At 33.2% G+C, this 27,948-nt stretch overlaps 1 protein-coding gene and 1 long non-coding RNA gene across 3 annotated transcripts; one reads left to right on the forward strand and one right to left on the reverse strand.

The window, feature by feature from the left end:
- On the reverse strand, positions 1 to 27,848 carry LOC148609254 (uncharacterized). Of its 2 annotated transcripts, XR_015914426.1 has the most exons (3): positions 27,758 to 27,848; positions 19,077 to 19,181; positions 1 to 399 (listed from the first exon to the last, which is right to left on the reverse strand). It is a non-coding gene; the product is annotated as an uncharacterized LOC148609254 (long non-coding RNA). The 2 variants fall into 2 exon arrangements; XR_015914427.1 differs by lacking the exons at positions 19,077 to 19,181; positions 27,758 to 27,848 and adding an exon at positions 2,028 to 2,109.
- LOC148609255 (uncharacterized) lies at positions 2,189 to 22,841 on the forward strand. Its single transcript, XM_088540387.1, has 6 exons — positions 2,189 to 2,967; positions 14,697 to 15,522; positions 16,016 to 16,068; positions 16,802 to 16,933; positions 19,424 to 19,622; positions 20,784 to 22,841. The coding sequence occupies exons 1-6, from the start codon at positions 2,914 to 2,916 to the stop codon at positions 21,026 to 21,028; spliced, it is 1,509 nt and encodes a 502-aa protein (XP_088396513.1). The 5' UTR covers positions 2,189 to 2,913; the 3' UTR covers positions 21,029 to 22,841.
- Positions 27,849 to 27,948: the final 100 nt, after the last annotated feature.

Here is a 27,948-nt window from a genome sequence, read left to right on the forward strand (position 1 = left end):
AAAATGAACGATTTTAATAATTTTGCGAAACAATACAATAGCGTTATAAAAATCAGTGACATTTCTGAGTGCCATCACTTGTATACATAATTTGACTGTTTTTAAAAAATAGAACGGTTTCAGTAAACTTCATATGATAAAAGTTCACGCAGAACACGATGTATGTTAACAGACAGACACACACACAGCTTGGTTCCAGTTGGTGTATGTTAAGGATGATACAGTGTGTAATACCATCGTCAATAGTGGCAGTGGCGTACCGGATTCTTCGTCATAATCTGTCACGATCATGTAATATCAAGTTCAATGCGTATTTCAATTTTAGTTATATTATTTTTTCACCACCGAAAACAATGACCAATGTACTATAGTACGACTGTATGATAACCGACTTCATATCTGAAAGCAAAAACAAATATTATTTAAAAAAACTCCAAATATTTGCTTATATCAATCTGTGGGAGTAATTACATAAATTATGTTGTTTTTGTTATAAATCTCTTATTGTAAAACAGATATTATTATATTCTTTGTTGATAATTATCACATGAATAGAAGTCATTTGTCAAAATTAACAAAATTGTACGGCGATGAAACATTTTCGAGCTTGTTACTGTCAGTAAAGCAATGCTAAATGACATGACAATGCTAATTATTTGATTTTATTGTCCATTAGATCTGTTTTTGAGCTAAAATTAATTCCAATGGGCAGATAATATATATACATGTACATATAAATATAGGAAGATAATGTAAGCATATAAGGTTCTGATAATGTAAGCATATTAGGTTCTGAAAATTCCCAATGATGTTAGAACTGACAAATTTGTGAAGCAAATTTTTGGTCGTTTCCTCCTCGGGATTCGAACTCGTACCGCTGTAACATCTATGGCAACACCGTCTGCACAAAATCCATCGCCCTAGACCACTCGGCCAGCTAGGCTTTATAATAAAATATAGCTTTCGCTTGCCGGGTCATTTTTCCTCGTAGGATAAATCTAGGGTTGCAACAAAGTACAAGATGTATAGTAGTAAGGTACAGCTCATCTAGGTGTTGTGATGTAGGATAGAGGATCAAATTAACAATACATGTCACAACAAATCTATAGTATACAAACGTCTCAGAATGTGACGACTCTATTCGCTACACTGCTACATGCATCGGATCAAATTGATAAGGGAAGATTTGATCCTCTACCCTACATAACATACATATATATATATGTGTGTCTTTCATATATATTTTATAATGAAGTTTGATAAATGGAAAGAGGCTAATGAAACTTACAATGACCTTTGATGTTTGTCAAGTGTCTATCAGCAGAAAACATTGACCAATATCAAGTTTTTGCCAACTGATAGTTTTGCCAAATGTTAAATTTCTGTCAACTGTTAACTTTGCCTGTTCCTGTCAAATATTTGTTAACCGTTGACCAATACCAAGTTTCTGCTTATCGTTAACTAATACCACGTTTCTAATAACTGTTACATTTCCCAACGTTTGCATCTTATTACCCTATGTTCCAATCACGGTATAATCATATGTATACTAATCTATGTTAAAAAGAAATAATATCACATAAAAGAACAAAAAAATAGCTCCTTTATGTCCATTTCCTTTTGTCAGGGTTAGCAGATCAAGGGGTCATTTTGATTAATTGACAGTTTAACTCTCACCTAAAACTTATGTCTTTCTCAATGTGACCTTATGATTCCGACCATAAAAGGGTCGCTCGAGTTATCAAACAACACCTTTCTCGACAGTTACGAGGGCACTGTCTTAGACATATCACGCTACACTCCAAATCGGCATAAAAAAAAGCCTGTTTGACCATACATACATCGTTACTTAAGCAGGTTTTATTTGTTGCACAGTAGTTCATTTATTTTGAAGACTGCAGCCGAATTACAGTGTTTCATATCTACTACACTGCCCTCCAAGAGAATAGAGGCGTAATTGGATTGGCTCCCAGTATAAAGTATATACGAACTACCGTTTAAACAGATTTGATATAAAATACTTGTACCTGAATATTCCAGTTTATTGGTTGCTTCCGACTAGAACTAGCCAGAACAGGAGATCGGGGTAAATTTAATGTAAATACCCGTATTACATCATTTCATAAGAAATTTGAACTTTCACTTTCGAAACTGATCAATGAAAATCTACACATCCTGTCAATGCATATTCATGACTTAAATAAAGAAATAATGTGGTGTTTCTTTTTCTCAATAACTGAATGACACGGTCATTGGTCTTAAAGGAAACAATAGAGCTTTAAATTCCACTCAAATGCGTCAAAATACGTGTAATGATTTGCTTCAATTGTTGTGAAGTTAAACTAATAGTTAAAGTAGGTTGACAACGTTCTGTCCGGAGTTTATGTTCTGTTCATTAACTGTAATTTCAAAATAATTGGGTGTAAATTGTTACCGTCAAATCGATTACAACTTTCTGTAAAAAAAAGTTTTATGTGTATTAGAAAATTAACTGAGAAAAAGTTTAGTGTACGTTTCGAAAAGACGGATTTACAACTGAGTACATTTTAACAGTTTCTTGACATATCAAGGAAATACATTACAGAAATACAAATTAATATACTTCATTCACATGAAAACGACGTTAATATGTTTTATTCAAATTAACTTAATAAGTTGGAAGTTACGTGGTTGATGGGTTGTGCTTCAGGACGCATTAATCAAGTTGAATTGTTTTACACTTGTCCGTTTGTGTTTGATTGACAGGAGAAAGTTACCGGTGGTTATTGATTTCACCAAGGTACATCATTCTACAGACCGACGTTTAACGCAGATTTTTCATTGTCAGATTTTATTTGCACTCTATTATTTTTAAGATATTGATTATTGAGGATATTCGTGCCTTTCTCACTGTGTACCACCTGTATAACTAACATGGGAGATAAAATGGTGACAAACGCTTTATGTCTGATGGTAGTGATTTTTTCGGTAAGTATTGTGATATTGACGATAAAAATAGAATGATTTTTTTTATTGATTGATTAAGTCTTGATACCTTCTACAATGCCCTTCTATTTCTTTAATGGTCAGTTTTGTTGTGCCAACGAAGACAATATGTACGATACACCTATTTAATTTGATGTAGTTATTTGATAAATTATACAAACAAACCATGCATTTCTAGTTTAGTCAGTACCTTTGATGTTGTGCATGTGTTGACAAATCATCTATTGAAACATTCAAAAACCCTTTAAATGTTATGAAGTTTCTTGCTTTCAGACAAAGTAAGAGGTTGCTCAATTTAACAGTGTTTAAGTTATAAGAAATTGCAGTAGCTATTGATTTGACACTTATTTTATTCTTTAAAGCTATGTACGGATAGTTAAATAAAAAGATGTTTTTGTTGTACAGCAACTGAAATATTAACTCAACATTTTAACGCATCTAAAATGTTGAATATATGACTAACATTTTTTGGCTAAAAGTCGGTTTCATTGTCAAACGAAGATCATTGAAGACAAATGAGGATACCATTAAGGGCTGAAAATGAAACAGTTTCTGGGAATTTCAAATCCGGAAACGACCAGAGACCGAGACAAGAGATTAACAAACTGCATGAACTAGGGAAAAAAAGACAAGACAGTTTGCTGTTCGTGAATTATTTGCGGAAAATGTCTGAACGAAGAACGGGAAATGGGTGGATTGATATGAAAAGAAATATGGCCCAGAGAAGAGATATTAAAAAATATTGTTTCTTCATTGTTTACTTTTTATTAGTTCTCAGTCGAAAATCCATGAACAGGAAACTCAGAATGTCAATGACAGGACGTCCTACATATTGATGAACTCATTTTTCAACTCTAATTTAAACTAACAAGAACTTTTTTTATGTTAAAACAGAAGGCCAATTTATTGATAACAACTTAAGATAACCAGTGTCTTTTCCTGTCACCTTAAACCGAGGTTCGGTTTAGAACCTCGGAACCAGGTTTCGTTAACTTATAGGAGTCAAACGATACCGTACTTCGGAGACCTTTTTTATTTGACTTCTAGGGTTCAAAATATACGCTACATCGGTACTAGGTGACTTATACATGTCAAACTATACCGTACTTCGTAGCAAGGTTATGTTGACTCATAGGGTTCCAGGGGCAGATCCAGGACTTGAGTTTAGGGAGGGGGCGTAAATCAAATTAAATGCCGTGCAAAGCAAGGCAAAAAATATTATGGGGTGAAACTTGTGGTGAATATTTTTTTTCTTACCGATTTAAAGGGGGGCGTACGCCTGGTACGCCAGTCCTTGGATCCGCGCCTGGGTTCTAACTACACCGTAGGTTGGAGCAAGGTTTTGTATACAAGTCAACACGGACTACTACGATTACTTCATATATTGCCTTCTAATTCTTTTGAATTTTAATAAGGTTTGCAGTATATTGTAGTACGTATAGTGAAAATGTATCATGCATGCCCATCACGAAACAGGATGTGACATGTAGATAGAATGACAATATATGTTAAACATGCAAAACTCCGTTTTAGTGTCTAAACTGTCACAGTGTCTAAAACAACGTGTTTTTATATCTATATCGGATAAATGTTGCAATATTAAATATCAAACATTACCTAAATAATTTTCCAAATACAAAGATATGTTCCCCTCAAGGGCGGCTTTATTGAATCTTTAACGTAGACGATGCAGCGGAAAGAAATATGTATATACTGGGGAGATATACTTCCAGTGATTAGGATACTGGTGAGATTAACTGCCAGAGTTCATAAAACAGGTGGGTGAGATATCTTACCAGTATTTATGATACTGGTGAGTTCATGATATTGGGAAGATTTACTACCCGAGTTCATAAAATTGGTGAGATATACTGCCAGTTTTTTATGATCCTGGTAGGATTTACTACCAGAGTTAATCAAGCTGGTGAGATATATTGCCAGTGTTCATGATACTAGTGAGATTTGCTAACAGTGTTAATAAAATAAACAACTAGAATACCACTGTTCATGATACTGGTGAAAAATACCACTACACTACCAGTGTTCATGATACTGGTGAGATATCCAACCAATGTTCACGCTACTGGAGAGATTAACTACCAGTATACACGCACGGCACTGGTGAAATATATTGCCAGTGTTCATGATAATGGTGAGATTTACTAACAGTATTAATGATACTGGTGAGATATATTACCAGTATTCATGATACTAGTGGGATTTACTGACAGTGTTAATGATACTGGTGAGATATATTGCCAGTGTTCATGATATTAGTGAGATTTACTAACAGTGTTAATGGTACTGGTGAAATAGCATCCAGAATACCACTGTTCATCATACGGGTGAAATATACCATTACAATACCAGTTTTAATTATACTTGTGAGATATACAAGTGTCCATGATACTGGTGGGGTTTACAACCGGTGTTCACTCTAGTGGTGAGATTTACTACCAGTATTCACTCACGACACTGGTGAAATATAGTGCCAGTGTTCATGATATTGGTGAGATTTACTACCAGTATTCACGATACTGGTGTGTTATACTACCAGTGTTCATAATACTGGTGAAATGTACTTCCGTTGTTGATGATACTGATGATATTTATTAGCAGTGTTCATGATACTGGTAATACACTTGATGTACCCATATTTATGTTACTAGTATGATGAATTACCAGTGTTCATGATACCAGTTATGTTTTATGTCGGACTCTACAGTCACGTGGTCTAAACAGTAAAATGATCTACTATATGACAAATAAAACAAAACTTTACAGTATACTAGCCATATGGACAGATATCGTGATGTCCTATTCACTTTAGTGCATAAAATAAAGTAAAAGTCACGATCAGTAAAAATCGGTAACCACCATCTTGATTTAGGTTTCATTAATCCATGTGGGACAACCATAGACAGGTTATATACAATATCATTTGTGTCAACAATGAGAAAATTGTTCCCCATACATTTACGATATTATCATTTCACATACGTAATTGCATAAATTGTACTCAACATTTTCAATTTGATGTTTTTTCTGTCGCAAAGGTGGGAACAAAACAATATTATTTCGTTAACAATTTCATTCTGTGTAAAACAGGAGTAAGTTGATTTACGTCAAAACGCCATTTAATGACTGACTGTTTCTTAACTTCAGCCTTGAATAACGCAAGAAAGCCTGAAAACATTCAATAGCACTTATGACGTCTTACATTTCAACTAAGTTATTCACAAATAGCCAGAGTAATGATTTAATGGATCTTGATTCTGTTTTGGTCTTTCCGAATCGAGTCAGTTTTCTTTATATTATGAAAACTTATTTTATGAGTTCAGAGAAATGACATTTTGTGGTGAACTAAGGCCTACACATAGTCCGTTACTTTCACCAACAATGTGTAATTGAACCATTATTAAAGATCTAATACGAATTCCATTTAGATTTCCACTAGTTATTAGTGTGGGTGTGTGCATACAATCGTCCGATATCCGGCTGATATTTGGGGTCATTGGAAGGTCGCCATGCCATTGGTTAGCAAAACCAATTCCGGGATTCCTTATTCATTTCCGGTTACTTTTTAAGGAAATATATATATATATACCGGAAAATGAATAGATTTGCCTTTTGGAGCATAATTTTATCTATGATAGCCAAACTAGATTAGTATTCTTAAAAAGTCTAGTTTTTAAACATAATTACTTTGGGTTTTCATAAGAAATTTTGTCAATTCATTCTTATGTATGTTAAAGCACCATAGTAAACATGGTGTTTAAATTTCATACAAAAATATCTTTTTAAATCATTGATTTAAATAAATGCAGTCGTGTTATTATAAACATAATCAATCTATGGAACTTATCGTTATAATCTATCAAACTGCACCCTTAAGTGATCACGTTATATACAACCCCATTGTCAACGAAAAACGTGACAAATTTACTAAATACATGTACATGTATTTTGGATGATTCACTACCTTCACTTATTATATACTGTGTTGCAATATCACGGAACGGCCAAAGCACCGTGCAAGTACTTGCTCCCTTTTAAAAAACATGTTGGAAGACTGTCCATGGGATAAGCTCGAAGTATAACTGCGGAGACCATCAATCTGAATACAACTATATGAAACTTCCTCAATACGTGTATTTCACCAAAGATTATTTCTCTTGATGATAAAAATATAACACCTGTAAATTCAATTTTTCTTTTTGTAACAAAGTTCAGTTCTCACATACCAAAGCCTAAGAGGTCACGTCACTGGAATTTCTTATGAATACTAATCTGTGGTCAACATTTCGAAATTCATTTTAATGGTTATATCTTGTTCGATCTCTAGATTAAGGGACGTATAAATTGACATCTGAGGTTTACCCTTCGGCTTACACATAAACACATTATCTGTAGGATAAGGTTAAACATACTCTTGTTTTGTTAAATAAGTCCTTGGAGATGTTCAATTCGCACTATTTGTTGAGCTCTTATGAATACAATAGTTGTTAGTAGGAGTGACTTACTTTAATACACGCTCAATTGCAATGAAAACAGACATTGGGTCAATTTAAAGACTAAGAACGGGGACTTCGGGGATTCTGAAGGTGCGATCAATTCTTGTAGACAAGGAACCGTGATCACAAATCTTGACATGCCGTGTTCATTTTATAGTAAAGAGTTATTGTTGTACTGAATACAAAGATACAAACCAAACATGAGTAGAACACAGTCTATATATATGAAGAATTATTACACACCTACAAACTTAATGTTTAGACTCAACAGAACTATTATATCTCTGTAAGCCGAGCAGTACTTCTTTTACAATTATCGAATGTTTAAAAGCTCGAGTTAACTCATATTTTACAATAACCCGATTTCATTCATGAAATATCACAAAGAATTAGACCACCTGTAATATTCTGTAGGAGTGTTTTGTCATTTGAACTAGCCCATGTTTTAACCGGGTTTTTAACAAGACAAATGAGAAATCAATTGACTTTTTTCTCAAAGAAAATATAATTTATACACCCGATGTCTATACCCAACGTCTCGAGCGGTTATAAGGTTATCACTGGGTAATTTGCAAGGCTATGTCACCGGTAACCAACTGAAGATCCGATCGTCAGCACGAGAGCCCTATATGGTGGGTTTTGTGTGTGTATGTGTGTTTCTCGCGCAAATACAATTCTCACAATCATGGAAGCTCGGGAAATAATAAAAATATCCATCTATAGTCTTTCATGTTTTCTATAGAATTGCATGAGAGTTTAAATCATTCGAGTCCACTTACCACTATATCTACCATTACCATCTATGCATGTCAGATAATTATCGTACTGCCTTTTTTAATTGATAATTTACCGTCTCGGTACATCCACAAAGATGGGTCTCCATTACAGTTCCCCGTGTACTTCGAAATATTTCTTTGAAAAACAACACGCATAGGTATCTATTTCACATTTGTCTTGTTTATATGCACTTTTAGAATCTCGATCAACAGGTTTATTGTCGCGAACACACTTTAGTTCGTATGTGTCTTCAAAAATTGTTGAAGTGTAATTTTAGAAATTTGACTTAAAAATACATAGACGAGACGGACTAGTTTCTTAAACATTAATTCATTTGGAGCTTGTACATAGTTCAACCAGCAACTACTTAGAGCTGACTTGCGTTATTTACGCCATAGTCAATCTCCTTTTTTCAACATAGGAAATCGCAAAACAGTTTTGTGCGTTTCGGAATGCTACTTCTGTTTCTTCCCACCTGAAATAAAGCGCCTACCTGGTAGAGTAGACTAACATTTACAATTCAAACTCTATCACAGCACTAGCTCCTACAAATTAGTCTTAAGTGCCTTTACATTATGCAGTTACGCAGCAAATTAGGATTTTCTATTTTTGAAAGTCTATCTATGGAATTCCAGAAATAAAAGCATTTTATGGCACTGAAATCGATGAAATAAAATTTGAGAAATGCTATCACTGGTTTGTTTTCTGTATCACGACAACTGATAATTCATTGAAAGGCAATTAACAACCAGCTCTAGGAGTCAATGTTTAACTTTTAATGTGTATTGACATATTTCATGATTAGAAAGCTATTTTTTTCAATCAGGACCTTCAGATTTTTCTCTACTTTATCTACTTTACCCACTCAATTACTCGTATTTACGCCTTTGTCAACGCTGATGTTTGGTCTGTTGGTTCATATGCCAGGAACGGATCTAGAGATTGGTTGCTCAATTTTGCACGAAATTAACAATATTTTCTTGCACAAGGGGTTCTGACCCATGGAATCCCCCGTATCCGCTAATGATATGCTATGAAATTTGAAATGATTTGAGTTACCGGCTACTGCTTAAAAAATGCTGTGCACGCAACAATGAGAAAAATTGTGTCGACAAATCAAAAATGAGGGCGCATTTAAAATAATGTTTCAATTACTAACGAAACTTTCTCATTTCATTTACAAAGCCATTTCTCTGGTTTCAAAATCTTAGTTAATGTGTAAAACAGAATCGTTTGAATTTTATAGTTGAAATGTTGTATTCGATTTTTATTGCCTACATTGTATAAATAATTGTATGACCGTTTCGAATCCCATGTTTCTGCTGAACACCGACTCGCGCATTTCATGATACACCAAGTTGTCCGTGCTTAACAAAAATTAAAAATCAAACACTGAAGGCCTTGTAAAATTAATTCCACTGTGGTTTCCAGCATGTTCAGAATACGCCAGGGGATAGAAACATATTCATCAAAATAGGTTAATGTTATACAAGGTAGACATAATTGTACTCAGTGTTTCCATTGACAGTAAATGTCACCTTTATGTAACTGACTATAAGGAACAATTTATTTTTAGAAGGCAAAATTTTGACTGACGAGTTTAGTGGTTGTATTTTGGTGAAAGTATCAAAAATATTTATGATACGGAATAAATTCAGCCATGCGGTTGTTATGAAGGGCTGTGAGAGGTTGGTTTTACCACAGAACAATTAAAATTTCCTTTTACCAATGTCATATACCTAATAAACCTTCATACCCGGTGCATTCCCTATTTTGCTATTTGACGACCATAGTTCGTCTTCCCCAAATTAAGGAAACCTACAACGTACTGTACACACAAGATGTGCATTCTAGCCATGGGCCTTTGGTGGGGCGGTTTTGTCGCCATTCGAATGCCTTTAATTTGGACCAAAATTGGCCTTTCTCTGTTTCTTTACACTTTAACCTTTCTAGTTTCTTGGCTGTTTCTTAGACATTTTATCAAAACTTTATTTATTCTCCAAGCTTTCAAGTAATTCCGAACCTGTTCTATTGGCATTAGTATTTAGGACTGGTATAGTTTATAACAAAAGACATTAATTATGATGATGATGTCAAAAGTGGGCTTCCAGAAATGCACACTGATAAAATCAGTGGTATTGATGTCAGCAGTACAGCTTATATTACAAGTCTTGACTCAACAGTTCTTCTATTCGTCATGCTTAGTTTGCTATAAACACTTTAAAATTAAGCCTAATTCAGTGCAAGAAGATTTCAATTATTTCAAATTAGATCACGAGCCTTTCTCATAGTTTTGATGCGTTTGTGTTATGAACGTTTTTGACACTCCACTTCCTTTAGAAAAACAAAATAAAGAATCTTCTGTATCAATTATTATATTATAATATACAATGGATGAATATCAGTTTGACCAAAGTCTGCAGGTCATAAAATACATTTCGCATGCTCCGTTCATTTAGACTTTATATACTTCTCAGTGTTGATGCAGGCAAGATTATGTATGGAGATGATAAAAATATGATTTTTTTAAATGGCGTTTTTACATTGATCAATACACCGAAATCGAACGAATGAAATATTCATTGACGTCAGGTTAAAAATCAGAAAGACCGGAACCGCATGAATCAAAATGGCCGTGATACTGGATGAAAGGTGAAAGACCAGCGACTTTGGCATGATGGATGATCAATGCTTTATTAACAACAAAAATAAAAACAATCAAAATGTTATCAGAGAGAGAGAGAGGGAGAGCGCTAGATCATTTAAGGTATATGAGAAACTCATTGAAATTCTTTAATGGCAGCAAATCTGACTGGTCAATCTTTAGTAACAGCTGTTCTGCTCTAACTAGATATATGCAAAGAAAAAATGATTAAGTAGACACGTGTTATGTATGGTATAAAATGCACTTTATTTCCTTGATACTCGGGTAAATCAGGACAACTAGAACTAGAAAGACTCTGTACAAGTTAATATATAATAAGGATTGCGCGCTAGGGGTTGAATCTCAGATACGTAGTGGGAACCAACTGGCTAAATCACACACAAGTTGGACTGTCAGTTAGCAGAGTTTGGAATGGCGTACTGGTTGAGTAGATACGCTATGTGCAAAACAGCTTTGTCCTGTTCGCAAGTCGACATCAATGTCGAGACTCTCAGCAGGTTTCAAATGAGTTTTCTGAAAGTCTGACTAAGATTGAATTCAGTTGGTATCAACAAAGCATTGTTGTATGATAAATTTATTGCTACTTTTATAAGGAACTTGTCTTGATGTTATCAGTAAAATAAACAACAAAGATAACCCCGATTTTGTAGTTAATAGAATTATGTAACACTTAAGAAACATTTTATGTAGCAAATCAAGTTGTCTTGTTACATGGATCATTGACATTGGTTAGTACGAGGAACAAGTGGGAGCCTCGTTTATTACTAGTATGTACACTAATCGAGTGCACCTTAATTTGTTCTGCCATACCGATGTCATATATTCTGCATGTATTTATTATCCCCCGGTATGTTTTATTGCTACGGAAGACAGTGTGAGAACATGTTCTGGCTCTTGGGAAAGTAAATCATCAATTTTATTTGTTAGTGTCTTAAATAACGGATTCCACATTGAGGCACTTTCAAGCTTTTAAACCTTTTGACCTTTTGAAGAATAATTGTCAAAATAGCAAGTATTCTTTATTCTGTACAACGCGAGGGTTAATGTTTAATACATCTCTTATGTATAGATAGTCAGTCGTATTCCAAACTTACAATGTTTTTTTTTAAATTTTTAACTTCCACGTCAAATGTAGTATTACTTACCATTTTAATAATAGAACGCAGGAAAAGTGTATAATTATTACTCGGACTATGTTTCATACAGGTTTCGAAAACTTGAACTCATTTGGTTGTTTTGAAATATTATGCTTTTACGAGTTCATCCCACTAAATGTGTCACTGAACCTCATAATTAATAATTGGTATCAAAAACAATCGTGTTAAAGTTTGTCGTTCTTTGTATGGCACAATTCTATTAGAATTATTAAAAAAGCTAATTACTATGCTTTTGTAACTTTTTGGTAGCAGTTTTGTTTGTTATGGTTTCTTGCGTCACAAGTTTGTGATTAAAAGCCATTATGGTATACCCTTTATATTATAAATCATTCCAAAAATCAATTCTTGCACAATGTTTCGTCTGGTTTTAAGGACAACCTCGCATTGAAAATAAACAAACCGTCTATAATGTAGAGGTCACAAAAATTATTTGATTGACCCATTTTAAAAAAAAATGTATACAAAAGCCTGCATTTCATTGTTAGATATCTTTAATAGATTGGATAGATAAACTTGTTTTGAAGTCTGAACCAAGAATAACAAACTTTGGCTACAACTCATTAAAGGCGCTATATGTAATTAGTCCTTATAGTCATGAAAATATCCTTGCCATTGAGGTTTGTACTTTTCAGTAAATGAAGCAAACAGAAACACAGACAGGAAATTATTCCCGAGATCGAGCCTCTCTGGGAGCATATTTCAGCATTAAAGTGTTTTATTTATGGGACCATGTAAATGTCAGTTTATCCTGTCATAGTGTCTGGTTGAATCAAGTATCGCTTGATATAGAATGGGTGCACCTCATCTAGGTTTATTATAAAAAAAAACAGATTAAAACGTGAAAAATAATGCTATATAAAATTAAATATAATCGCATTTAAGGAAACGAACTGTAATTCAGATATGCGATTTTTTTTTATCTTTTTGCAATAATGCAAAAAAATTTAGTTATTTATATTACTAATATTGGCCTATAAACTGTTGTGTTTAACAGGTCCAATTTTCTCTTATTTTCATCAATCATTTGGTAATTTCAAATTCAACGAACAGGAAATACTTGAAAATAAAAACGAAGTAATTTATGTTATTGATATGATATGTTTTTTTTTGTGCAGCATTAAAAACCAACACAAACAGACCAACTGGTTGCAGTTTAATTGTCACTTCGTATGCAATCAATAGGCTTGCGTTTGTTAGAATTGACATAAGGCTGCTTCTAATTGATTTCAAACTTGATTTCAGGATCTTAGAAATGTTATAAAAATAAGACTATTTATAACCTACCCTGTCCAAAGAACTAATTATTGGGCTGTATATGGTCACTCATCAGTTTATAAATATCACACACGAAGATTGTAAGCTTTCTTTGATGTTGATGCAGATGACGATTCAGACTTAACCTCTTGTTTAATCTTAAAGAACAGACTGACCATTTGTCCACTTCTAAACAGTGTTGCACTCTACTTTTAACGAACCGTTCACAAAAAAGTTTCATTGCCGTTTTTTCCCCAGATTTTCACAGCTGTCCTTTACACAGATCAAGACTGAACTGTAGGATAATTAGTTAAGAATTATTCCGTATGTAAGCGTTGTTAATTTACTTAATACTTTAAACAGGGACAAACTGGGTCAGAGAAGTTCAAAAAGCTTAAACTATTTCTTAATCTAGTAACCATTTAAATCACAATATTATGGCATGGAAAACCCCGGTAGAGTATATCTATACAATCTTTGCTGTATATGCTCGTACAGTGGTGAATAAAAGAGAGACAGTCAAGTCTATCTTGACTAATATTATGCATCAAAAGAATTATTAACAATACGAAACTATCATGTAAGATGTAGATCGTGTTTTCCTTATCAAAAGATTCACCGAAACATGAGATATAATAAAAAGTGTATTAATTATATTATGGAGAACCTTGTTGATCTTTAAAGCTCTGATTTCCTCTAGAATCTTAACCTCTATATTGTTCGTCTTTAGTATGATAAGATGTTTCAAAGTTCTGGGAAAAACCAACGTGTGCTCAACATCGTTCTATACCATTTATATGTATTAATATTTGGTTTATTTTAAATTCTTCTGAAGTACTCGCATCCAATAATCAAACAAGTCAATATAAGTTCTTCTCAAAAATAAGGACCCAAATTAAATTATTTGTATTTAGCCGTTATTTCCTTATTCCAAAACAACTACTTTACAAACGAAATTACAAAAATTTATCGTCTTTCTATCGATAAATAATATGTTAATCATTGTATATTACAACTATATATAATGTTAATCATACATTTTTATGTATCCTTATACAAGAATGATGTCATTGCCTGTCATAGAATAATTTCTTTTTTATTTGATTTTTTGATCTTTTTTGGGTGATGTTAAACGTCTTATTTGCTCCTAGATGTGTCATAGGCATATATGTTTTAAACAAAAAAGACATACTAGTTAAATATAGGATATGATTTTGTTGAAATACTGTAAGATAGGCATTTGTCATTACAGCAGACAAAACCCCACGAAACACCATACAGAAAATCATGAATAGGCAATCTAGATCGTATAATGATTTAATGTTTTTTTTCTTCCCTGTCCAGGTACACAGAGTATACGCCATAGATCCCACAAGCAATTGTAGAAAATGCAAAGTTGGATTTTATGTTAAACAATCATGTGACACAAACCATGATACTATATGTGCACCATGTACTTCCGGTCATTTTATGGCCATGGACGATAACTATGCTAGAGAATGTGATAAATGTAAACTCTGTCCATCTGGAACTTACGTCACTGTTTCATGTTCTCTTACGTCAGATACAACGTGCACATCATGTGACATAGTATCAGATTCCGATGTCTTCAGGACTTCATGTAAAAATAATGAGCATTCGAAACTAAATATAGGTGAAGGAGTTAAAATTGATTCTTTAGAAGAAAATGGATCTGGTATAGAAGACGTTAACACGATATTACCGAAAGTTAACATTAGTATAATAAGCGAGGAGGAACTAGACGACGGAAGTGGTAAAACGATATTGGACATTCCTTCCGTTAATGAAATAGTTCTTACTAATAACAGCACAATAGAACCTTCAACAACTACTAAATCTCTTTTACACAATTTAACCGATGAGAAAGATATATTTTTGCCTGTATCCGAACCACCACGTTCACAGAAACCCACAACATCGGCGCCAACTACAAAACCTATTACTACAACAAAAATAACAACCAGCACATCAACTGTGAAAACAACCAGGCCAACAACAACAAGAACAACAACAACTGAAAAGTTGGTGACAACAACAGCTAGAAAGCTTGATATAGGTATAGGTACTGGTATAAAGGATGATGGACAACCACAGGTGCATGATGAAATAAATGTTATAGTCCAGCCATTGGAGAAAACTACGTTGAAAGGTAACTATTGATGTTAGAAATCCATGTCACTCACTATAACGAATCAGGATTGTCTGTTTCAAAGCATAGCTAAAATGCTTTAATCAAACGTAATGTTATTGTGTGCTTACCCTTGAGATATAGGGCTGACTTTCTGTGCATTTAATCACGAAAAATAAATGTGTGATTGCTAATGCAAAACATGTTCCAGTATTCACGTACTTCAAAGTTCGACGTAGAAAAATTAATATAGCCCGCTATCGTCAACTATCCCGTCAAGAAATTTTATTCACATTTTTCTCATATCTGAACAATTCTTTTGCTGTATGTATGTAAAATCAATTTATCATTAGATTAATAACTGACAGATCCCAATACTCCTGATGGTATATCTTTGTTATAGCTACATGATATCACTTTATCAATAGTACACTTTTTGTGATAATTCAACATTTCTTTTAACTGTTGTTTTAAAGCAATATTTCATCTTAATGAAAATATAATGGATTTTCAGCCAGTACCAAGACACCTTTAGAGTCCGCTGTTGCTCAGAGAAAATCCGCTATGGTAAGTTAGTTCCGTTTTTTTCATAATTCACTTTTTTATGTTACGTAGGTTCAATAAAGAAAATTTACTCATTGCTTTTTCTATTATTACAAATTGTATTGAAATGCAAATTAATTCAGGTTTTGCCAAATGGAGAAAAACTATATAAAAATAATGATGTCGTAAAAATCAAGAGCTAATACCTGTAACACACTTTAATTTTATGAAAATAATTCAATATTTATGTACGTCAAATATATATTATTAAATATTTATGGATTGAATGATTTAATGGCAGTTTTACACATTATCCATAATGTACCCATTTAATGAGTGGAATTTCAACCTTTTAAGTTATACGTATGGTTCAAATGGTCATGGAAAATGGGACGGACACCAAAATTGTATTCGATAGGAATTTTTTTTATAGACCTGGTCCGCAAACCTAGTATAATACGCACGCTACTGTGAATGTTCCTTAGCATAGGCGGAGGCCTGAGAATGAGTAGCCCCCTTTATTCTCGAAACGTTCGGTTGTTTTATATAGAAAAAAAAACTGTAAGTCATTGGTTAATATCTGGATGTGTACAGTTCTCTATATTAAAGTATCAAATGATAAATTTGAAACAAATGTGTTCGCAAATAAAAGAGAATTTTGTTTTGAAAGAAATTTAACGGTTTAACAGAACCTTAAAAGCAATGAAAAGTGAAATGAACAAAAATCTTGAATTAAAATGTTGTTTTATACTTGCAGTCAGACGACAGTGATAAAGTTTCAATTGGTATTGTGATAGCAGTTGCCATCATTGCTGCTCTCGTCTTTTTCGTGATTGGGTTTATTGCCGCAAAATACTGCCGACGACGACGACGCACAATGAAACATATGGTAAGTTCTGTCGATATGCATTGGCGGATCCAGAGGGGTGCGGGGGTTGACACTCCCTTTTTATAGGAAAATTTGTCATTTTCATGTGTAAAATTGACAAAAAATTGCAAATAATGTCCTAGCAGACCTCTTTTTTCTGAGGAACCTCGGCTGGCGCCCCTCCTTTTCAAAATGTATGGATCCGCCCCTGATATGATGAAAAATGATGAACTCTGGAAGAGACATCAGAACAACTGCTGTTTTTAATCTGAAGAAAAATCAAAATTGTGACGGGGTTTATCAAATATTACATTCATGAATTAAATATCTCTATATGGTAACAACTGGAACGGACACACAATTAGACAAAAAATAAAATGAGCTTTACTCAGATGTCACATAAACAGTGAATTTACGGTGAAAAGCTGACACGAAAAAAAATCTGCTGACCTTTTAGTTCGAAATATCTGCAATTCTGAAGTAATGCAATTCTTTAACTAGGTATTATATTCTTGAGCATTCGGATGTTAAAAAATCGGTTTTGGGAAAAAAAATTAAGAACTACTTAGGGAACTTGAATGATCAAACGTTTTTATAGGAGTTGTTTTTTTAATATGGATAACTTCTACACGGGGTTATTCTGTTTGGACGGCGGTGACCCGATGTCATTTTTTTCTGTCTAGATATCTATATATAATTACATTTATGTAAATGTCGCAGCAATTTATAAAGTATTTGCCAACTGATGGATCAGACTCTGACCTATACAGATGGTTTATTTGTATGTTGAATTAGTAATTTTTAAATTTGGAAAGACCAAGACACGTGATAAATTTTATTGTACGTGTTTATTGCTCTTTATCGTTGGGTTTATTTATTAATTAATTTATTTATTTTGTTTTGCGTATTGAATTGTTGCTATCAGGTTTTCCCTTATTTGGTCACATCATGTATTTATCTCCTTGCATTGTCTTAAAATACTTCCATAATAAATCTCTAGCTTAAAAAATCAGGTCATTCTCAGGATCCGTATTTCACCATTGACCTTAATTATGAAGCGCACACGTTCCAGCTCGTGTTTGTCTCTTTTTTACTGTGTGTTAGCATAGGACATTGCATCTCTAAGCCAATTCTACGTTTAGAATGGGCATGTGTTCAAAATCTTCATAAGATCTATTTTTGGTATATAGTTGCATTCGACATTCAATATTTACCTACAAGGTGCAGGAAACACCTTATGTCCTGTTTAAACACAAGTTGCTGTATTTTAAAAGTAATTTATTACTGGTTGTGATGTAATCCATTCAACTTATGTTAAGATTTTCTTTGGCAACCAGGCTATGCCGACAAATTAATGTAATTCACCAGACATTATATGTGTTTTGGAACCTAGTGTGACCTAATAGTCCTTGTTTCATTCAAGGTGACTAATAGCTAAGTACCGGAAACCCCACGGTAGTCAGCGTGTAACTAAACCTAATCTTGAACTACTCTCAATAGTGCTGTAGGTGATAAAATTCACCCACTTATATATATACGTAGTGCTATTCTATACTATTCAGAGTTTTAGATGATACTGTAATAACGAAGGGAGTGGTGAAAGAAAACTCTTTAGGGATCGTGAAATACAGGCGCTCACGGTGGTTCATTATCATGCTAAATTTACTATTTTACCAACTAATAACCAGTTGGCAAATTTCTTTTATTAAAGCACACGTATTTGTTCTAGCTTAGATTTCTGTATTTTATTGGAAAAAAAACTCTTTTTTCGAAAAGCAATTTGAATAGCAATTAAAATTAAGAACGAGTGTCTTGATGGGAATACATGTATAATTAGCATATGGTATGAATGATCATCAGAGTGAGTGCACCAAAATAAGTTTTCTATACAAACTAAGGAATGTACGCTCGTACATGGTTATAGAGCCAAATAACCAACGAGAGTTCTTCATATTTGGTATCGATCAACCTGGTTTTACGGTGTGTTTTTTTTAATGCAAATTGAAATCCCAACTACAAGTAGACCACTTACAATCGAATTTGATACAATAAAACCTTGCTCTTAGTAAAATTAAAACATACAATTTATGATGAGATCGTGTGATGGGAAATGTATGGCTCTCTGACATTTGAAACAAGTGTTAATATGGTTAGAATACAATACCTATAATTACTGCAGAGTTGCGTAATAAAATTTGTGTGACTTCTGTTTCTCCCATGAACAGCTTTATGACAGAGCATACATCCCATCTATCTTCTTCCTTCTTACCTACAATAGAAATAATAGTACACGTTTGACTTACATATACAAATAAGTATCATGTAGGTAGATACAAAAAGTACACAGCCCATTTATAGATTCACACTATTCAAGTATGTTGAAAACAGAGGTTAATTCTTATAAGGTCATCGTATAATACGCAACATGTCTAAAAGCAGACTTGGATTGAGTACCAAAGATGATCATGTAAACAATTACTAAGGCATATCGCATGTCTCATTTCTTTCCAGAAAAGCCAGAACGGTCATCACAATGGCAGTATACCAATCATCGTAGATAACAAACCTTACAAATCAAGTGGTATTTATGATGAGATAGGGAAAGAACCAAACGGCACTTGTAGTTCCTCTAAACTGGATGAAATAGTGCCAGTACACGCTGAAAACGTGTATGCTGTTCCTAACAAGACGAAGAAGACACCGACTAGTGGTAGGTATATATGTTGCTGTGATGAGCGGTCAAGTTACGTATATATTTTTGTGGTGCACCGGCAGGTGTGTGTGCATGTATATGTTATTGAGGCGTGTCAAGTATATGAATATGTTGCTGTGGTGTGTCAATGCAAATATATGCATGTGGTGTTGTGTGTCAAGTTATTTGTATGTTGTTTTGATGTGTAAAGTATTCGTATAAGATGTTATTATATATATTGTTGTGGTTTGCAAGCTCTGTGTGCCAGGTGTATGTATGTATGTATTTTGTTGTAGTACGCCAGGCCTCTATATGCTATGTTTCGCCAGAAATTCAAATGCTTCTGTGTTCTATATTTGGATCGGTATAATCATTCTTTTGGTAAAAATTAAGTTCCTGGAATAAAGAAAATGATAGCTAGTGTAATATCTACTAATATTTTATGAAGTTGTGATATTTAGCTTGTTAGGATATAAAATTTGTACATTTCTCAAAATATTGCTTGCTAAATGTGGAGACTGTAGATATGTTGTATCATAGTACTTCAAAGAATTAAGCCAAAATTGAAGTAATTGTTCTATTATCATTAATTTTAAGGACTTATAATCATTTCAGAGTTTGTTTCTTTGACAAAGTATACAAAAATGACCGTGAGATTCTACATGTGCAAAGCAGTCAATTGAAAAAACTTGGTTTAAACTTTTCTTCGTGATAATGATTAGCTCCAATCACGCTATCTCTCACATAGTTTCTAATGGTACTAGTAAATGCCTCTTATGAGCTATTATATAAACATCCATTTACACAAGGACATAAATGGCTAAAACACGCAACATCTATGCTTTCCTCAAAGTTTGGTATAATTGTTTATTGTTGTCTAAGGGTTAACGTGGGTTGTTGAATGTAAGACCAGCTGCACCTTAATTTGGTTTACCCACAGTGATAAAGTTTATGTTAATTTCAATACCCTTCAGGGTATGATGACGATGAACCAAACGAGGCAAAAACACATGGTTTATCAAATCAGATGACATCTACTTCATGAAGCCACATCGCCCAACGGTCATTATTTGTATTTCTTTAAGTTAACTTTATGTTTGTCCAGCCGTTAATCTAATTGAGGGTTAACAAAGATCAAATAAACATTAACGACTTTCCTTATTGTCTTGTTAATTTTAGATGAAATCAAGTTTATAGATGAAACAACAGACGATGAGACTGAAAACAAAGAAGGCGAGAGACTTTTGGGACAGGCGTCTGATGACGTCATTCCTCCGCCTCCAGGTGACGGTAACTTAGACTGCCCTGGTGTACCGGAGGAAATAGCTGATGAATCTAGCCCAATGATGAACGAAATTCAGTCTGAGATAGAGAACAACCAAGAGCTACCAAAAGAAACAGATGCATTAATGGAAAAATCTTGAAAATTTTCGTTTAAAAGAATTGAACAAACAAATTCTAGGTTAGTGTGAATCAAATTGCATGGACAATGCAGCATGTAGTGCTCTATAGCCTCCAAGGCATTCTGACAGTGCAATATCTCGAACAAAGTTATAAAATGTGATAGTGTAGTTAAAATAACCATGTAAAAATGTAAATAAATATACATGTGAAATAAAGACCAAAATTATGTCAAGAGAAAATTATATATTGTGTGAATGTGTCTTAACGTTATGTGGCTTTTTAGAGTTGGTAGCTGTTCTGTTTATCAAGTAAACGAATTTTGAAATTGGTATTCAACAAACAACTTCACATGATACGTGTATATAACTTAAGAAAAAAACTCTTGGACGACTCAGTCTAATTCGATTGTATTTGAACCAGGAGCAAGGGTTGAAACCTCGGTTTCTGTTTTTTTTTTCAATTGTAATGTGTTTATAAAGATTAAATGTTTAAATCAGTATTTGATAGAGTAGGCGTGACAACAGTTTTCTACTCTGTGATGTTTTAGCTATACAATATTATAACTTATTACTTTGAATTTCTTTACTTTGATGGTAAAGAATATTGCACAATTATGTTTTTATTTAAGTGCTTTCTATATGAATATGTCTCTGGTCATTTTGATGAATATGTTTATTGTCTCAAAATTGTTTTACATCGTACGAATCAAACGTTGATGTTCTTTTTTTTTCTATGTTATCAACCACCAGTAGATGGAGAATGGTGTATTTAATACGGATCTCGTTTGTACAGGGTTTCAGCTTTTGATTCATAAAATGTTATTCTCATGTATATAAAGATATGTAGATAACGCTATCAAAGTGTGCCCTATGATTCAGAATATGTAGGGTCATTGTTTGTGTTGTAGATTTTTATGCTATGTCTCAATATAGTTTTCACCTTAAAATGTATGACTCACCAGCTAAACCATTTCAGTCATCAGGTTGGATTTTGCGAGACATTTTGTTTCCAACAACTAAATGGTCAATTTCACCTCTGAGACTTTTTTAGTACCGCGATATCACATACACCAACAATCATAGCGTTTTAGTCAGTTTTGTGCAAGAGTAATCAAGGGAACCAAGGTTATAGCGGTAATCAAAAGAATGTAATCCAGGGACAAAGACCAGACATGGAAAATAACTTAATTTAAAAGCATGCCTCGATCTTTATTTTACAATTTGTTAATGGTACATTTTGTACACATCGTGTCTCATCCAGATTACACTGAGACAAAACTTTTTAGATGTTGAGGATACCATCGGCTTTCCTATACTTAATGGTTTTTTTTCTGAGAGTGTTGCATTGCAAGCCAAATCATAATATCATGTCATGTTTCTGCACGAATATATATATATATAGTTACGGTAACCAGTTAGTATTGGACAACTGTTTTAGTCTTCAGAAACCAAACTCGAAATGCCAATGACATCGTTAACAATTAATGAAAGTTTATTGTAGAACACTCTAACGGTACGTGTGACGGTTGAATTAACTTAAACATAGTATATATTTAAACATGCAGTCGTCAAACATCTGAAGTTAACAAACAAATATATTCATTCAAAGTCAAAAGCTGCTAGTATTCAGAATTTGTCATATTTCTTAAGATGTATGTTCCCGTTTCACTTGAACTTAATGGTGCAAATTCATTTTTATATGATTCATTTTATTTGATTTAAGTATTTGAATATTCGATTTTGTTAATTAATCAGTATTGTTTTAATGTGTTCGCTATGAATAGTTTGTATACAAATTCATTTTAGTATGTAAATAAAGAAATCAAACATGCAACATTAGTCATTTAGTTAGCTTGAATTACTTAAATTATATACACGGTGTATATACAACCAAAAAATATAATGGAGTCAAAAAGACCACAACACAGTCATAATACAATAAAAGGTTTGTAAGTTAAGTAATTAGCATATCATGTGACACTTCCAACAGTCCATTAAATGGTAATAACGAAAATCCATGTGTTAATTCGCAGAGACAAAATAATAGTCCATGGGCTGGAAGGGTCCAGCGTGCACCACCACTCATCAACTTCATGGTGATTTTTAGGTACCTTTATACCTCCCATTGCCGAATCAATTAGTCGTCAAAGGATATTCTCGGATTCGTTTTCAGTATAATCCTATATTTGTACCCCACTGAGTCAAAAAGCCATTTCATGTTCATTTTATCATCCACTTCATGTTCATCGCCTGAATATAGCTGAAATATTGCTGCTCGGGCGTTAAACCCCAACACACAAACAAAAAACCAAGATTTTTATGACTCAATTGTTTGAGCGTCTAAGCCTTCCTGTGAGAGCCTGTGTAAACAAACTAAACACATTTAGGTATCATCGTATAACCCAATGTCTCAGTTTTATAATGGTATCAAGAAAGTTACGGTAATACTGATTGTCTTGCGGTAAAATGAAAAAAATGTACCCCTACCCCACCGAAAAATCGCTAAAATCTACATATTTTTCTACGTCGAAACCCCTATAGTATTTATGCTTCAGTAAAAAATGGCTTATTTGGTATTTTCTGTGTATTATTATCACAAATTATGCTTCTGGGGTTCTTTTGATCAATTTTGGCAATTTTCGTCGTCAGAATTTATCAAAAAATTCAAAAAATGGGATTTTCGATTTTTTTCGGTAAAAGTCACATAAATTCGACTCTACAAGTTATTACTCGACTAAAACGTCTCAAATTTGGTATCATTTGATAGATAATTTAATTTTCGACATAAATAAATCACGAAAAACTAATTTTCAATAAAGGGTTTTCCAAAAATATTAAAAATATTACCCCTACTCCTAGAAAACTGGTCTCAGTATCAAACAGATTTCTCATTCATAGCATACTGACAATGTAGAACTCATATTTTAGGCGATCATAATTAACATAATGAGGTATCCAACATATTTCATCGACTCAGGCGCTTAGATTTTCCTTTTGGGATGACAGTTACTATAAAATCGGAAAAATAGGAAATTTCAGAATATCACCCGATATTGTCTTTTTGTCAGAATACCGTAGTTTAAACATGCTTTTGTGTGATACGATACATTAATATAGTGTTTTAGCTCTTTAAAATGAGCCCAAGTAATAAATATTTGAACTTTTCAAGTCAAGTTAGGTGGAAAATTGCCACCCTTACCATTGTTATATCAAAGCACCAAAGGTGCTGACACTCGGAAGTCGCTTGGAGTGCAACCTGCAAGATAGGTTCCCGATGTTTATCTTTTAAACAATGCGCTAGAGTGCCGGTCATGACATGGACTAAGGTTTGAGAATGTTTTAGTGTTGAACCCATATTTCCCTTACAACCTGCAGCAAAACAAAACAAAGAAGTACACAAATATCGTGAAAATAAGATTATTGCATTTATTTACGTTCTTGAGACCTTAAACTTGAAAAAAAGGTAGCTGATGATGTTGACTGTGACGCTTCTTGACAAAAATGATTTTGATTATATTACCATTCACGGGGCATAGTTAAAATCCAACACCACTAAAAGAGAGATAACTCCAATTAAATTGTGTTGGCTTTTGACTATCTTCTTTAAAATTACTACGCGGCCAAGCGCAAAAAATAGTTTGGCGTCTCGATTTACCACTTCGACAATATTTAGCTGAAAATTAACACTTAAAATGTTTGAAATATCATTCAGTTGGGATATCGGTGAAATGTTTAAAAGAGAATCACGCATTAATTTGAAGAAAGCATTTCCGTCCGTGAAGTTATCTGCCGGAAGCCTTTTTGTCATTCTTATACTTACAATGCTCGAAGCCACTGACGTGACTTCCTAGTAAAAATGCCTCATCATGAAGTAAAATGTTGATTTTTGGCATATAAACGGTGTACAATAGACATGTTGGGTAATATTGCTTTAATTAACGATATTTTCAACATATCTTCTCGTTTCAGGCGCGTTTTTTTTTCAGTTTCAATGAGACAATATTGAGTTATTCAGAAAAGGGGAATTTTCGGAATTTCATTTTTTCTTCAATTTCCTCTATAATTGGCAATTTCTTTCAAATAACGTACTTCAAACAAGCTTTTGTATATTTAAATACAATTATATATTGTCTTAGCTTTCTAACGAACCCAAGTAATAAATATTTGAGCCAAGTTTATTTGAAATAAACAGGAAGGACGATGATGTATGGTCTAAAAATCTAGGATGATCAATTGAGTAATATAAAGATAGGATGCAAGGGTTAGTATAATCAAAGTTCTGAGGCACTGAGTCAATGAAGACCTCAAATTAATCAAATTAATCAAACATATTCATGTAACCAGACTGTAAGCCAAAGAAACCGATCAAAACTTTTAAGTCCTTTTAAAGAATAACCATGTTTTTTTTTTAATGCAAAGCATAATTATTATGCCTGCTTATTAAAGTATTCTTTATATTCTTTTGTACTATTGCTTTTGGTATCCCTGGCTGTGTACATTAATGTCCTCAAATTCCTTGACAGTTTACCCTTAAATCAGCATTTCTTCAAAAATATGAATTCTCACTGACTATCAATATCAGATGAATTTTCAAAGTAAAAATAGATCCACACTTTGAAAGTTCGGGTTGAAATGCATTCATGGAGTAGAAATGAATCCCGCAGACAGGAGGAGGTTGAACAAGGGCCTAATCTAAAGGGAGAAATAAGCTAAAAACATCTCCTGGTTTGTGCTCACTTTAACGTGGATTATTTTTTGTAATAAATTAACTGTCCAAATGTGTCAATATTGTTAATGTTCAAACAGAATTTACTAAAACTTGTCCTTGTCATTGTTGTCTAGATTAGGCCCTGGATTTACCTAGTCGAAAATGTGCACATATTTAAATGATTACCTTTCTCTATATTTTTTTTTCAATTCAAACAAGGATACAAACTCTTGTTGTAAAAACTACTAAGCAATTTATAGCTAAAAACAACTTTGCAGCTCATAGATTTGAGCAATTTAAGGTTCCAAATTAAGTTGGAAAGTCAGTGATATAGAGATGTGACGAATACAGGGAATAAGATATTGTATCATATAGAATATAGTATAAATTCATCTTTTTCTCTCCAAAACAAAAAGATTACTAGTGAATCCATACCCCATGAATACCACTTTATATGATGAATCACTATTGTGCTTAAGATGAGTGTTTTATACATGTCTGCATTCAATAATGTATGTGCATTCCTTTCATTTCTTCTGCATGATTGTTTCACAAATATGTATAAGATAAAAATACAAGTAACTCTTATGTTTTGCAAATATGTAAGCGCTAAGAAATCAAGTCATAACCACTGAAAAGAAATCAAGGAAAAATCATAACAGCGTCTGATATATGCAATATGTTACAATGTAAAGTATTTTAATCATATGATATGGAAGAAACCTCCTCTTGTTGGGAAATATTGTTACATGTACATAAACTTTCGTGTAAATCAGGCATAAATAAATGTTGGGCGGTCACAAACGTCTCAGGTTTTTGCTGGTTTTAAGTCACCCGGTCAATATCCCCACAGTGGTCAATACTAGTCGATTGAAATTTTGCAAACAAAATTTCTGTCATTGTTCATAGTTTTTGTCCTACCTTTAAAAAATGTCTATATAATAAATATCTACTATATTTCAGTGCTCTACTAAAGTTTTATTCTTAAAATATCACGAACAGCTGTATTAATCAAGAAAAAATAAACATTTCTTTCTCTAAATTGACTCAAATTTATCTTAAATAAAACATAATAAACATTACAAAAATGTACAGTGTACTTCATGGGCACATCTCTGTTTCAATAACTGTTACATAAGTAAGAGTAGAACAGGTTACTTTTCACCTGTCATTGTTAAAACAACATTGCCTCATAAACAAGAAGATCATAAAAGTCTTCTAAATGCAGAAAATGGAAAGCTTGCTAATAATACACCCTTCCAAGCAAGGGTTTTGAGTCCACCTTCGGTCAACCTTCGGACTCAAAACCCTGACTTGGGAGTATGCTAATGATGCTGCTTGAAGGCTTCTTCCAAGTATGGTTTCTAGTTACCTGATGATTTATAATGATGTCTGGAACCCCCCCCCCCCACCCCATTTCAAAATCTCTGGATTTATCCCTGTATGTTGATTTATTTATGAGCAATTACACTGAAAAGTAGAAAACAAATTAGATATATGTATTACTATATTACAAATATCATAATTTCAAGTATGAAATCTTTAGTTAATACTGTACTACATATGCAGTAACCATAGTTAGAGTACAAGCACATGTATTTTTGTAGTTTTCAGTGTAAATTTCCTTATCTCAGACATACAAATGTAAACTGCAATTTTTTGCTAAGATATATGACTTCTGTTTTACACTAGCAATGTTTAAAAAATGCCTTTTCACCAGTTTTTGAAAATTTTAAATCATTGTTTACATACAAAGTATATAAATAAACAATACATACATATCTTCTACACTTACCTAGTACATAGTATATTTGTTCTGTATGAATGTCCCTGAAAATCAGCTCTTAAGAAAGGCCTACTTTTGGGTGCCTTGATATCCAACACATTTTCAATGCAATTTCATGGACATATAATTTCTGACATAATTGACTGAGTCATGAAAATCCTGTATTTTATTTTATACATTCTAATATATATATGTATCGGGTATATCTTGACAGTGTACTAAAAAAGAACCATATTGATAATCAGTTATGACTTACATGGATGTAATACACATGTATATTGTATAACTATTTCTTTCAATTCCATACTGAATATAACATGTCAAAATCTATCACATGCGGTATCAACACGAGACATCTATATTGATCAACTGAAGGGCCAGTATCTCGTATGGTGTGATATACAGTATGCAATATATGACTAGGGTGTGATATATGTTATGCGATAT

Source organism: Perna viridis, chromosome 8, assembly GCF_037379345.1.
Source record: "Perna viridis isolate PV_CMFRI_1.1 ecotype Kerala chromosome 8, ASM3737934v1, whole genome shotgun sequence".
NCBI classification, from domain to species: domain Eukaryota; kingdom Metazoa; phylum Mollusca; class Bivalvia; order Mytilida; family Mytilidae; genus Perna; species Perna viridis.

Bases quoted from the DNA above. Each gene is read 5' to 3' on its own strand.
- LOC148609255 (XM_088540387.1), top strand. From the start codon at position 2,914: ATGGGAGATAAAATGGTGACAAACGCTTTATGTCTGATGGTAGTGATT. The intron at 15,523-16,015 runs GTAACTATTGAT...ATGGATTTTCAG, and splicing joins GGAGAAAACTACGTTGAAAG to CCAGTACCAAGACACCTTTA. The intron at 16,069-16,801 runs GTAAGTTAGTTC...TTATACTTGCAG, and splicing joins CTCAGAGAAAATCCGCTATG to TCAGACGACAGTGATAAAGT.